Source organism: Chroicocephalus ridibundus, chromosome 6, assembly GCF_963924245.1.
Source record: "Chroicocephalus ridibundus chromosome 6, bChrRid1.1, whole genome shotgun sequence".
Taxonomy (NCBI): domain Eukaryota; kingdom Metazoa; phylum Chordata; class Aves; order Charadriiformes; family Laridae; genus Chroicocephalus; species Chroicocephalus ridibundus.
In genome coordinates this window covers 18961678-18974929 of record NC_086289.1, presented here as the reverse complement: position 1 = coordinate 18974929, position 13252 = coordinate 18961678, and the positions used below count along the sequence as shown (strand labels likewise).

Genomic DNA, 13252 nt, shown 5'->3' with positions numbered 1-13252 from the left:
AGCGTTGATAGAGAACTACGTGAAAAATGTTCAAAATCTCCATTCTAAAAAATCCTGATAGTCTTCTGCCCGTAGCCTACTGAAAGTTCAGATTATCGAGTATCAATTTTTGGCATCCTCATTCTCATTAAGTATGCATACTCATTCACTTAAGTTTTGTTCGAATGAGTTGCCCTGTTTAAGGCTTTGTGGTGAGATATTGGGATCTCCAAAATGCCTATGCATGTCTATTTTCTCATCTTCTAGTTAGGAGACTCATCCTCTAGGAACTGTACAAACCCAGTTCAGCTGCTGGTTTGTAAAGGAAGAGGATAAGATTTCCTTTCGTTAATATGTAGCTCTTCCCTTGGTGCTGCTGATGGGTATGCTTGGGTGGGTCTACTAGGAAAGATCGTAGAGCAGTTACCCGAGGGCTCTGTGGAAGCTGAGAATTTTTAGAAGAGAAGTTTAAATTTCCCTCACACCCCACTGACTTACTACACTCAAAGATGTGGATAACAATCTCTGTTGAGAATTTCTAAACTTAATCTATTGATTGGCAGGGAGACCCCGTTATAATTTAGCAGTTGTCATTTCTAATTGCCATGTTATTTCCCCTTTCACAAGGGACATAGTTTGTCCCAGCAAAGTATTCGTAATTATGGTAGGCTAAAAGACAAAAATGGACTGCAGGACTCAAAAATCTTTAAAAAGGGTCTTCATTGCCAAAATGTATTATTGATGGAGTAAATCCAGGATTTGTGTTTATGATGACTGCGATAGTCAGTAAACAATGAACATAGTTATCAAATGTCTGATTCAAGCACTCTGTTTTTTAATGTTGCAAGTATTTTAAAGACTTCGGTAATTAGTACTGTTAACAAGTTTTGAAAAAAAATAAATATAAAATCGACCCTTGATTTTGTGTTACTGATTACTTCTGTGTTCTGTCATTTCAGTCTACTCCTTTACATTTAGCAGCTGGGTATAACCGTGTAAAAATAGTACAGCTCTTACTGCAACATGGGGCTGACGTACATGCTAAAGATAAAGGGTAGGTTCACTTTTTCCTGTGTTCAGAATAAACAGAATTTGTTAAAAATTAAGATGAAGTAAAGAATAGCAATACTATTTTAACCATGAAGAATTTCTAACTTGAGACCGTTATGCTATCTTTAACCTTTCTCTTGTGACAAAAATGCAAAGTGTATGGGCTTAAGACTTGTGATTCAGTAGAATCCAAATTGAGCTGACCATAGAACATGTTGCCTTTTAGATATCACAAGGCAAATTATTATCTTTTGTTTAATAAAATACATTCATACACCACTGTGAAGTCAGCAAATATTTTGACGATTGAATCAATCTTAATTTTCTTTCTACTTTTAAGTTTCTGTGCTTCTTTTTGCAAATAATGTGATAAAAATTGAAGATTTGTTTCCCAGTTTTTATTTGGACTGCATTTTCAAGTATCTGGTTGTCACGTCAGGAAGTGTTGTGAAATATAGACATGCTAGGTTTATTTAGTTACATAAAATATAATGAAAACCCTGTTTTTCAGATCTGTATTTATGTATGTTAAAGATTATGGAAAGCAAGCTCTTATTCCTTCTTTTTCCTAGGATCACTTAACATCTACATAAATAGCTGCCTGATCAGACAGCTTTAATTGTCCTGGTGGGGTTGGAATTCACACTTGTCATTTCTTCCTTACTAGCCCAGAGTGAAAAAATTCGCTTTGGGCAATTTCTCGCTTGCTCCGAAGACCCCACTGGGTTTGAGAGAGTGTGAAGCTGGCTTTAAAATGTCTGTAGCTCTGCTGTTACCGTACAATATTGTGCAGTTACTTGAACATTAGCCAGTAATACTCCTTTAGTTTCCAAGGGAGAAGATAATCTTACAGCAGTGTTATTGTGAAAAAGGAAATAATTACCATGACTCCTGAAAATCCCCTGCAGATAGCTCTTCTTGCTTAGAGTTCTGAGTCTTGAGCAGAACCATTTCATTTGCAGTAAGACAGTACAATTAAAATTTTTCACCTTCTGATTATTCTAAACATTTATTGTTCTGAAAAATGCTGTCAGAATTTTCTGTGTTCTTCTCCGCCTTCTTGTTTCCCCTCAACTTCATTTGAGCATGGTTGATACTATTTTTGTAAAGTGTTCAAGGTGCAATATAAATGCAATATAGATACATTTGGAATTGAAATATGCACATTAAGAAAATCACCCTCCCACTTTCTCTCCTATACAGAGATTTGGTGCCACTTCACAATGCCTGTTCCTATGGTCATTATGAAGTAACAGAGCTTCTAGTAAAGGTTGGTCTTTGAAGAGGTTAAATTGCATATTATTAAATAAGAACAATTTATACTAGACTAGTGCAAGTTGCATTTTTTTTAATTTAGATTTACTAAGCTTAAAGAATGGTAGATTGCTTATGCTTTACGTGTTAGTTAGTGATTGTTAATCTGGAGCTACAGAATCTTCTGCTTGCAAGGAAGCTTTTTCCTTATAAATGTGCTTTCTGTTTTTAACTTTCTCTGCTCTGAAGTTGAATGTTTTTGTACCACCAAGTAAGTACTTCTTGCGTCAATCTTCCCACCCTCACCCAAAACAAAACGAAAAAAAACGCTCAAAAAAACCCACCAAAACTTGAGTAATATTGAGTTTGACAGTAGAAAAAATACTTCAGAAGACAGAGTATTAGGAGGTTCTTGAGAAGAATACTAGTAAAGATCGTAAATGTTTTAAAATTAAAGAGTAATGGGTCTTTTGAGGGAATGAACTTTAGAATGTTAGTTCTGGACCTGAATTGTAGCCTTCACCCTAAAGAAAGAAAAATATGTCAGCTTTCCTAATGTAAGTGAACTCTCACAACCGGAGTGGCTTATCTGGATTACGTTAATGTTGAAGAAAAGTATGATGCACGTTAAACTAGTGGCTTGAAGATGTGGCCTGCAAAAATCTGTGTTGTCCACCAGTGGACTTTTGAACTGTGCCCATTCTCAGCTCCTACAGCAAATCACGATCATTATAACAGCTGGGTGTATTCGTTTAGATAACTCTAGATGTTTGGATGCTCAGGGCATAGCTGTTCTTGTTCTGTCCTGTAGGTCTCAGTCCCCACTAATTCCATGTCTCTCTTCTATTTGTTTAGCAAAAATTAAGTGGGGAAAAAAAAATAAAATACTAAAATAAGCATATATTGTAGTAAGTATAAATAGACAAGATTTTTTCTTTTTTTTTCTTTTTTTTTTTTACATCAGAGGCCCATTGTAAAGTGAATCTTTACAATTGTGGTACTAGACAATAAAAAAATCCTCTTGCCTGGACGCCACTGCGTGTCTTAACTGTTAAGGTTGTGTTGTATTCCCTGTTGAGATTTCTGCTCCAGGGAATCTTGAATTACTTTTTGCAAAGCACTACAGCTTTAACAGGAGCAAAGGGAAAGAGCATGTCCTATCAGACTTGCTTACAGAACTCAAGGCATATACGTAATGTTACTGGAGAAAAATTAAACAGATATTAATCATCCAAGAGTATTTCTTGCAGAACCTCGTTCTTAAATGTTTTGAAGTCAACTTTGAGTGCCTGTCTCCTAGATATCTTGGCATTCATATCTTGGGGGGAATTCACAGAACACTTACTTATCTTAGTGCAACAGTTCGCTCTAGACTTTTTCTAGAGCAACAAGAAACAGGAGTGTGTTCAAAGGTGATTTGCAGTATATGAACTAGGCTCTTTCTCCTATTTGACCTGTAGCAGAGCTGTTGTCTTTTTAGAGATGCTGGAGAAAGCCTGAAGAGACTAGCGTGCCTTTGGCTTTTTTGAATGTACCTGTGAGACACTAGAGGATTAAAAACTGCAGTGTGCTGAAATGTTGTGTTGTATTGAAAATGAATGTTTGACGAATGTGTTGGATACAGTTTGCATACAAGCATTGATTTTCATTTTAATAGTCTACTGCGTTGAAACTAATGACAGAAGTCTTTTTTCTAATGACCTGGTTTTGATATTGTATCTTTTTTACTCCTTTCCCTTTCAAGCATGGAGCATGTGTGAATGCAATGGATCTATGGCAATTCACTCCTCTGCATGAAGCAGCTTCTAAGAACAGGGTGGAAGTATGCTCTCTTTTGTTAAGTTATGGTGCTGACCCAACACTGTTGAACTGTCACAACAAAAGCACCATTGATTTGGCTCCAACACCCCAATTAAAAGAACGATTAGCATGTGAGTATAAAGTGAGATCAGTTCTACAGTTATAGATTGTAATGTGTACTTAGGTTCCCTAGACAGTGACCTACCAGAAATCAGATGTGGAAAATGTTTACACTTTCAAGTAATTGTGCAGTGTTGGACAGTACATCTCACTGTTTGTAATTTGAGGTTGCTAGATTTTCTGAACGTGGACATTTAAAATAATTTTATTGTCAGTTTTATGGTCATGTGGTTGTGACAGGTTTTGTAGCTTTTCTTCCCTGAATACATGCTTTCCCTCGTGACCTTGCCAGTACACTTTCATTTTCCATACTTGCTCCTGTCATTGCATCAAGACTCTTGAAATACTCGTTTTTATTGCACTGTGTTTTGTTTGAAGAAAAGAAAAAACATTACTGTTTAGAATGCTGAATATGTTTGAGTATACAGCTTGGTATTTTCATCAATTTCTTTCAGCAATTGTTGGCGTAAAGGCGTTGATTGTTGTCCCGCAAACTCAAGGAGTTGAAAAGAATCCTTCAAATTCTGTCCTTCCGTGGTCAAACAGTAACTTTCTGGGATATGTACAAAAATTACCAGTAAATACTACATTGGACGTTGTGTTAGCATCTAGAAATGCTTTTTGAAAGACAGGTCAGAAGTAGCGATTTATATATGCTTGAATTGGTACATATGCAAAGAGTGGGGCTAGAACAGTGGTGAGTGAAATAGATCTTGTTCAGCCAGTTGGGATGTCTCTGGCTTTGGTTTAGAAGCAAAGCGCATTCCTGTAGCATATTGACTTGGCTAACAAGTTCTGTCAAGTGATGTAAAAATGTAAGTTTGAGTTGGAAATGTCTGCACCGTGGTGTGCTGATTAAAATGAGTATTTTTATCTAACTGAAAGAAACAATCCTCTTGGTCCTTCTTGAGTTAAGGAGTGTAACCTTCTGGTATATATGTATTTCTTTTTAAAGATGAATTCAAAGGTCACTCACTGCTACAGGCTGCAAGAGAATCGGATGTGGCTCGTATAAAGAAACATCTTTCTTTGGAGACGGTGAACTTCAAGCATCCTCAAACACATGAGACAGCATTGGTAATATCTCAGGATTTATTCATTATTTTGCATATATTGTGGCTGACCTAAACATACTAGGTAATAGTTTAGAACTAAAAATTTTAGTGTCAAACAGTGTAATTCAGACAAACCTGGAATATCAAGTGTCTAGTTAAATACTGTTGATTAATATTTTGTTCTTAAGGTTAATGTTAAGACTAATCTAAATCACCTGTTTATTTTAGGTTGTCTAAATGACTGTTTTTCTGTAGAATGCTCTAGTTTTAAGCAACAGTAAGCTTACAAATGTTAGATTTGTTTCTAAAGCTTGAAGGTTTCCAGCAATTATTGGAGAGGGAGCTCTGGAAAATACAAGAGTAAATCCAAAAGCCCATGTGGAATCTCCCAAATCAATAAGCTTCTGCATGTTTTGGGTTTTTTTTCTGTTGACTGCATACAACCAGCTCTTAACTGCCAGCTAATCAGCAAGCATTAAAACCTGTATACTGCTAGCTAGTTGTTAATGCTACCATTTTTAATGTTCTCAGCACTGTGCTGCTGCATCTCCATATCCTAAGAGAAAACAAGTATGTGAATTGCTGCTGAGGAAAGGAGCCAACATCAATGAAAAAACAAAAGAGTGAGTGGTTACAAATGAATACTCCTAAGTGTGCATTTAGAAGACTTTGCAAAATAAATTCTATAATTACTCTTTCTTTTTTTTTTTTTTTAAAAAGCTTCTTGACTCCTCTGCATGTGGCCTCAGAAAAGGCTCATAATGATGTTGTTGAAGTAGTTGTGAAACATGAAGCTAAGGTATGAGTTACTATTCATACTTTTTTGTTGTTGTTGAGGTTTGCCTACTATGTAGGTTTTCATACCATGAGAATGGACAGCCGAGTAGACAGGTTTTTCTGACATAGTTCATTTTGGAAGGTTGTAGATTTCATACACTTAAGACATAGGCCATCAGTACAGCCCCATACGTTGAGGCGTCATTGTTGTTTTGGTCCTCTTTTATAAGAAATGCAGATGTAGTTCTCACTGATAACTGAAAGCTTGTGGAGTATCTTATTCAGTTCATTGTCCAGCAGTGGTAATGAAATATTTAAGGAAAAAAAAGTAAGGGATATATACGAACAACAAGAAGCTAGACTGAACTGTGTAACAGGTAGACTTTGGACGTGTGCAGTAAAAATTACAGTGAAGGCAAAATGTGAAATCATAACACAGTGTTCAGTTGAAACTTCCACAGAAAGAGAAAGTGGGAAGGACATACTCTCTGTAATGCTTGGTTCCTGCAGAACTAGGAGTTGAATCTCTCTCTCATGGAAATTTGATTACAGCCTGACTGCCATGAGTTTTCCAAAGCAATGATCAAAACCAGAGGAACAGTAGGGAATACAAGTAACTTTTGGGTGCAGAGCTTTAAATTGTTAAATACATCTTGACTGAAACACGTAGGAAGCCCTCACTCTCGAAAAATTACGATAAACCAATGCAGGTAAAAGCTGTTCTGCATGCTGGCACTGAGGATTTGTGCTGCCACAAGCAAAATAAGGGCCTATTTCTGTATGTGGTAGAATTGCTGTAACTGTTTGTTGATGCTGGATTAATCACATGCCTCTAAAAGGGTCCTGTTCTTCCTCAGTAAAGTAGTTAGAACTTTATGAACTACTTTCGTTTAAATTTTACTATTTGAAATGTTATGACCTTTACAAATATGCTGAATATGTTATTTTAATTAAACTAAGAAGACTACTTGTGATGCTTTCCCAGTCAGCAATGAAAACAGCTTTAATATTAAGTTTTGATGGTGGTATTTCTTGTCTGTGTTTTAGGTTAATGCATTAGATAATCTTGGCCAGACCTCTCTTCATAGAGCAGCACACTGTGGTCATCTTCAGACGTGCAGGTTGCTGTTGAGCTCTGGATGCGATCCTTCCATTGTGTCTCTGCAGGGCTTTACAGCCTTACAAATGGGGACTGAAAGTGTGCAACAGCTACTGCAAGGTACAACTGATGTATTCAAGATCCACTTCTGAAGTTATGTGGTGCTTCGTTTTACTTGACATTTCAAGTGCTGTCAAGAAATAATAGTGAACACAATTCCCAAAAAAGTACTTTCTACAAAAGACAGTACTAAGTTGTGCAGTTCTTATTCCATAACCACATGCACAGGGAGGGTGCCTGCTCTAGGTGTAGTTAGCAATATCATTTGCATTCTGGTATTCAGCTATACAGATTGTCAGAGATGCTCAGAATATGTAATGGTGTAACCACCTGGAATAGTTTTGGAAAAACCCTGACGTAGGGAGTTGGGGATCTTGTAGAAAATGAGTTTCAAAAGCAAAAAATGTCTGGTTTGTACTTTGCAATTGTGAACAGAGGCAACAGGGTACATACTGAAATAAGAATCTTTAGTTGGTTCCACAGTACTTCGAAATGGATAGGAAGCGTGTTGCTAACGGCAACTTTGCAAACACTGTTAGAGCTAATAGCTACAGTTGTAGCTAGTAAGAAAAGCCGAAACTTGTCTATAATTGGTTAACTTTTTTTAAGGGGAATCCCTGAAATACTCAAATGATTGACTGTCTTAACATAGTCCTTTAACTACATATGCTTAACCTGTCATGCAACCTCATTTATTTTGCAGAAGGTATCCCGTTAGGTAATTCCGATGCAGATCGACAATTGCTGGAGGCTGCAAAGGCTGGAGATGTGGATACTGTAAAAGTAAGCTTAAATCCATCCTAAAAATGAGGGAATCATATACCAAACTATAATTTCTCAAAACAAGCAATCAAATAGCCCTTTACTGACTGCTTTAGAGTTGTGATCCCTGTCCCAAGGCTTTTGCACAAATATTACAGATGACAAAATGTCATGTTCACCACCTCCAGAATTTTGTTTTATATAAAAAGCGTAAATACGAAGTCACAGGTGTGGATTTGGGAGGAGGGAGTATTTAATTATTTGTTTTCTTGGGACACAATCTGTGAAAAGCAAAGGTTTTATGTAAAAATAAATTAATAAAAAAACCCATTCTTTTTAATGAAAACAATTTTTCAAAATTAGATGTCTGTAACAACATTTTATGACTAAATTAAAAGTGTGCCAACACTGTGTATAATGATGTATGTTTTGTTTTGGGCTTTTCACAGAAACTATGTACAATTCAAAGTGTGAACTGCAGAGATATTGAAGGTCGTCAGTCTACACCACTTCATTTTGCAGCTGGATATAATAGGGTATCCGTTGTTGAATATCTTCTTCAACATGGAGCTGATGTGCATGCAAAAGATAAGGGGTAAATACTTAAATGTGTATTTTCTTGGTAATTGTAATTGCTGATATCTGTCACCTCTGGAATATTGCTAGCTGGTAAACATCCTGTCTTTCTTCAGACATTCAATTCTTTTTTATTTTCATGGAAGGTTCTGTTAGAATGAAGATGTTCAGAATATCCACAAAAGTATTTTGCAGTACTAGAGACTAGACTGTCAAGAGTTTCTCTGGCCCTGTGTTTTTGCTTCTCTTCAGTGCCACTGCTGATTGCATTTTTACCACTTGGGCAGTAGGTATTCCTACTATATTAGACTATTGTGAAAATTTTTAAAAAACCAACAGTTTTTGTTGTGGTTTGATTGTTGAAGGTGCATTGTGTTGTAAGTTCATATCACTTTGTGAAAAAAGACCCAATTTTTAAACAGAACTTTTCTCTTTTTTTGGTTGTTTGCAGAGGACTTGTCCCTTTACATAATGCTTGCTCATATGGTCACTATGAAGTTGCAGAACTGTTGGTTAAACATGGTGCAGTTGTCAACGTAGCTGACTTATGGAAATTCACTCCCTTGCATGAAGCTGCAGCAAAAGGAAAATACGAGATTTGCAAACTCCTGTTACAGGTATTACATATGCTGGAGAGAGGTTACTTTTCCTTTCCTTTCCTTTCTTGTTCAGTCTGAAATGTAAGTTCTTTGAGAATTTGATTTGTGTTTTGTGGTTTCTAAATGATTGTAGTTAACAATGTTTTCAGTAAAAGGGATAATACTAGCAATTATGTTGTCCTTTCCTACGCAGTAAATGGAAGGCTCTCTCTGAAGGATTCAAATATGTGCAGAATATTTGCTCGATAAGGCATAAGGTGCCTAAGGCGCAATGCATTTATTCTACTTACATTCTTACCACCTCTTTTTGATGTACACAGCATGGAGCTGACCCTACAAAGAAAAACAGAGATGGAAATACTCCTCTAGACCTTGTTAAAGACGGTGATACTGATATTCAAGACTTACTTAGAGGAGATGCAGCTCTACTAGATGCTGCGAAGAAAGGTTGTTTGGCTCGAGTAAAAAAGCTGTGTTCACCTGACAATGTCAACTGTCGGGATACACAAGGACGGCATTCAACACCGCTACATTTAGCAGGTCAGTGTTTTAATTGCTTGGTTTGATCAGAGTTATTAGTTACTGTGGTTGAACTTTCTATGTTTAAGCAAGTTTAAAGTGTAGCCTTAAGATAGAGGATTCCCTAATTTCTCTTTTAAAAAAATAAAAGCATTTTATGCATATTAATCTTATATTTCTCTTCTAAACTGTTTAATGACTTTTATTTCCTATTCTCTCTGGCCAAAGAGGATCTTTTATTGCTTAGTGACAGAGGTTTTAAAACCAAATACTCTTGTAATAGGTAATACGCTGTCTTCACTGGGATCGACATCTTAACTTTCAAGTAATTTAAGTGAATTATTACTTTTCTGCAGTCTGTTGAGGATTTTTTTTTTTTTAATATGTTCTATTTATTATATCCTTTTGCAACCTTCCAGCTGGTTACAACAATCTGGAGGTTGCAGAATACCTGTTACAGCATGGAGCGGATGTGAATGCACAGGATAAAGGAGGTTTGATTCCTCTGCATAATGCAGCATCTTATGGGGTAAATATCTCAAACTTTCCGAGGCTTTATTTATCAAAAAAAAAAAAAAAAGATGTATTTCATTGACAGCATTGTGAGCCAGTACTCTCTAGAAAGCTTTTGCCATTGAGTTGTACTGTGATCTTATTTCTAAAATACAAAAAAAATAATTCAGTCATAGTCAGCTCATTGTATAGGTGAAGGCTCTCTTGAATTTGTAAAGTCATGGTTGGAGTTTACAGAATTGAGTTTTCTGAACATGAACACTTAGAAAGCCAACAGCCTGAACGGTGTTCCATAAAATGCGTTTCCTTATCTGTGCCAGTCAAATTTTATCAGCACGATTTCATTTTCACTTATTTGGCTGGTATTGAGACAGTAATTGTTTTCTGTGGACTTCCTGGATCTTTGTGCTTGGATCAAGTTTTTAAAACAGTTGGAGTACTTTCCAAACTGGAAGTTCAAATTCAGACTTTTTTTCCTTCAGAGTCCCCTGGATTTGGGATTCTGTTGTAGTCTATCCTTTTTTCACAAGAGGAAAAATAGTAACATTTTACTCTTATGTAATAGGTGAGGAAGAAAACACCTTGTTTTAATAATCTTTTTTAATCTTAATTAAAACATAAACATATTCTAAGAAAATTCAGAATGAGGTTTACAGAGAAGTGTTAGTAATAGTTCTGAGTTAGTTTGATACGCTGTGGTACCTTGGAATTTAACACGTGTTTTTATTTTTCCAGCATGTTGATGTAGCAGCTTTACTTATAAAATATAACGCATGCGTGAATGCTACGGACAAATGGGCTTTCACACCTCTGCATGAAGCAGCCCAGAAAGGAAGGACACAGCTTTGTGCCTTGCTGCTGGCACATGGGGCTGATCCTACTCTGAAAAACCAGGAAGGACAAACACCATTGGACCTGGTCACTGTAAGTGATGAGGCTCTTCTTGGGAAATCTGTACTTACCTACCATTTGTGGCAGCTCATTTAGAAACTATCCTTTAAAAAAAAAAAAAAGGTAATACAGCAGCTTCTGCAAAATTCAAAATACTGTGGCTTCTCTGGTGTTTACACGTGTCTGGTAAGGAAAGTCAGTAGAGCTGTTATAAACCTTCTTTATTTTCTCGCTCAAGACTTCTTATTTCAGGATAAAGTGGGGAAGCCACCAACAAAAGGAATTCATGCTTATAATTTGGTGCATTTAATTTGGTACTTACAGTTTGACTAATACAAAAATTGTGGCGATAAAATGTAAGCAAACTTTGTAGCAAGATAAATTTAGGAAACTCTCTGGCTGTTAAGTTTTTGGGTGTTTGGTTGTTGTTTTTTTTAAGTACTACAATACAGTTCAAAGCTACACTCAGAGTAACTGCTTTGTTTCATAAATTCTGATTGCCACTAGAAGCTTTTGTTCATTTTTCCTAGAAAATTAATTCTGTTTAACTGTCTGTAAAGTTTTTTAGAAACTTTAGAGTCTTTACTTTTTTATCTTATTGCAGTTTTTATTCATAAATTATTTACGGTTTCATGTATGCTGTTGGCACAAAAAGCCATTTGTAAACTGTGTTGGAAAAATATGCATTTTACAATACGAATTTATTTATTTTGCAGTATACGTAAGAATTCTGGAATAATGATAATGCATGGTAGTGGAAAAAAAAGTTGTGTAAAAGTGTTTGTCTGTTTTAATAAATTGTTTTCTGCTATTTAGGCAGATGATGTCAGCGCGTTATTGACAGCAGCAATGCCTCCTTCTGCCTTACCGACTTGCTACAAACCTCAGGTTATAAGTGTGTCTCAGGCTACAGGTTCTACAAGCGATTCCCTGTCTTCTGTTCCATCCAGTCCATCCAGTCTGTCTGCTGCAAGTAGTCTTGACAACTTGTCGGGTAGTTTTTCTGAACTTCCTTCTGTTGTTGGTACAAACAGTGCAGAGGGAGCCACTGTTCTCGAGAAAAAAGAAGGTGAGACTTTCTCGGTTAGGAATGAATAACATTTTCTACCATATGGTAAAAAGAATACACAAGTGTAGCATTTCCCACACATGCACACAGCTACTGTGACATATGCAGTATCCCGGTTCCTTATGATATTGTTAACGAGGAACAGAAGTCTGAAAGTCTTGTAGTGTAAGATTTTAGTACTTTAGCCTTACAGAATCTTTAAAATATTCCTTTTTTGCTGTATGGAACCAAAATGGTGAATTGTGTTTTTAAAAAAAAGAAGTCAAATGAAACTTGGCTCCATACCAGGCGGTACTTTACTACAAACGTTATCTATCTATCTATCCTTAGATAAGATACCTTGAAAAGGTTACTTCTGTAGCGTTTTGGTTATTAAAATATTTTCTGTTTGAACCTGCATTTGTGGTAGCTAGTTAGTTGCTTAGCTCGTGGAAGCACCAACACTGCTCTTGGGAGGGGTAGTATTACGGTACTAGGGTAGATTAAGTAATAGTTGCCACTGGTTAGTGAAACAGGTATTTATTGCCCATCTTCAGAAGACCAGGAATTTCTGTCTCGTTATTGCCGCAGACAGTGTGGGATGTGTGTACTTTAATTTACAATACATGTATGAATGTTCATCTTGAGTTTTTGTTCTTACCCAGTTTCAGGTGTAGATTTTAGCATAAATCAGTTTGTGCGGAACCTTGGCCTTGAACATCTGATTGACATATTTGAGAGAGAACAGGTGAGTAGCTATATTTATTTCCAGATACTCCCCTAGAAGGCAAGGGAATAAATACTGACCGTTTAGAATAACATAATGAGACAGATTTAAAATGAGCGAATGTCAAAAGGAATGGAATGAAAGAAAGGAGTGTCACTGGATTTTTTTTATTAAAAGCTGGGGGCAATAATGTCTATATCAGTTTGAGAGTGTAGGCATGTTTCCTTTCAGTAGTATAAATGGTGGAGGAAATAAGTAGTCAGTGTTGATTAGTAATTTCTGGGGTTTTGTTTCTGTTGACTTGAATACATCTGGAAAATTCTCAATCAGAAACATGATCCTTGAAAGCAATAAAAGTTACACAGTTGTGGTTTGTAGCATATTTATCTGAAGAGAGAGTTTGGATAAAACAGTTGAGTAAAA

General features: G+C 36.2%; 1 protein-coding gene across 1 annotated transcript in view; it reads left to right on the top strand.

The window, feature by feature from the left end:
* The window catches only part of TNKS2 (tankyrase 2), a 32373-nt gene that overhangs the window by 8805 nt on the left and 10316 nt on the right, over positions 1 to 13252 (top strand). Inside the window, exons 6-20 of the mRNA XM_063337852.1 lie at positions 939 to 1033; positions 2233 to 2299; positions 4028 to 4214; positions 5159 to 5280; positions 5790 to 5881; positions 5979 to 6057; positions 7083 to 7254; positions 7898 to 7977; positions 8406 to 8551; positions 8984 to 9149; positions 9452 to 9671; positions 10070 to 10179; positions 10899 to 11087; positions 11871 to 12123; positions 12768 to 12850. Of these exons, the coding sequence (XP_063193922.1) occupies positions 939 to 1033; positions 2233 to 2299; positions 4028 to 4214; positions 5159 to 5280; positions 5790 to 5881; positions 5979 to 6057; positions 7083 to 7254; positions 7898 to 7977; positions 8406 to 8551; positions 8984 to 9149; positions 9452 to 9671; positions 10070 to 10179; positions 10899 to 11087; positions 11871 to 12123; positions 12768 to 12850 (2061 nt within the window). The remainder of the gene's footprint in view (positions 1 to 938; positions 1034 to 2232; positions 2300 to 4027; positions 4215 to 5158; positions 5281 to 5789; positions 5882 to 5978; positions 6058 to 7082; positions 7255 to 7897; positions 7978 to 8405; positions 8552 to 8983; positions 9150 to 9451; positions 9672 to 10069; positions 10180 to 10898; positions 11088 to 11870; positions 12124 to 12767; positions 12851 to 13252) is intronic.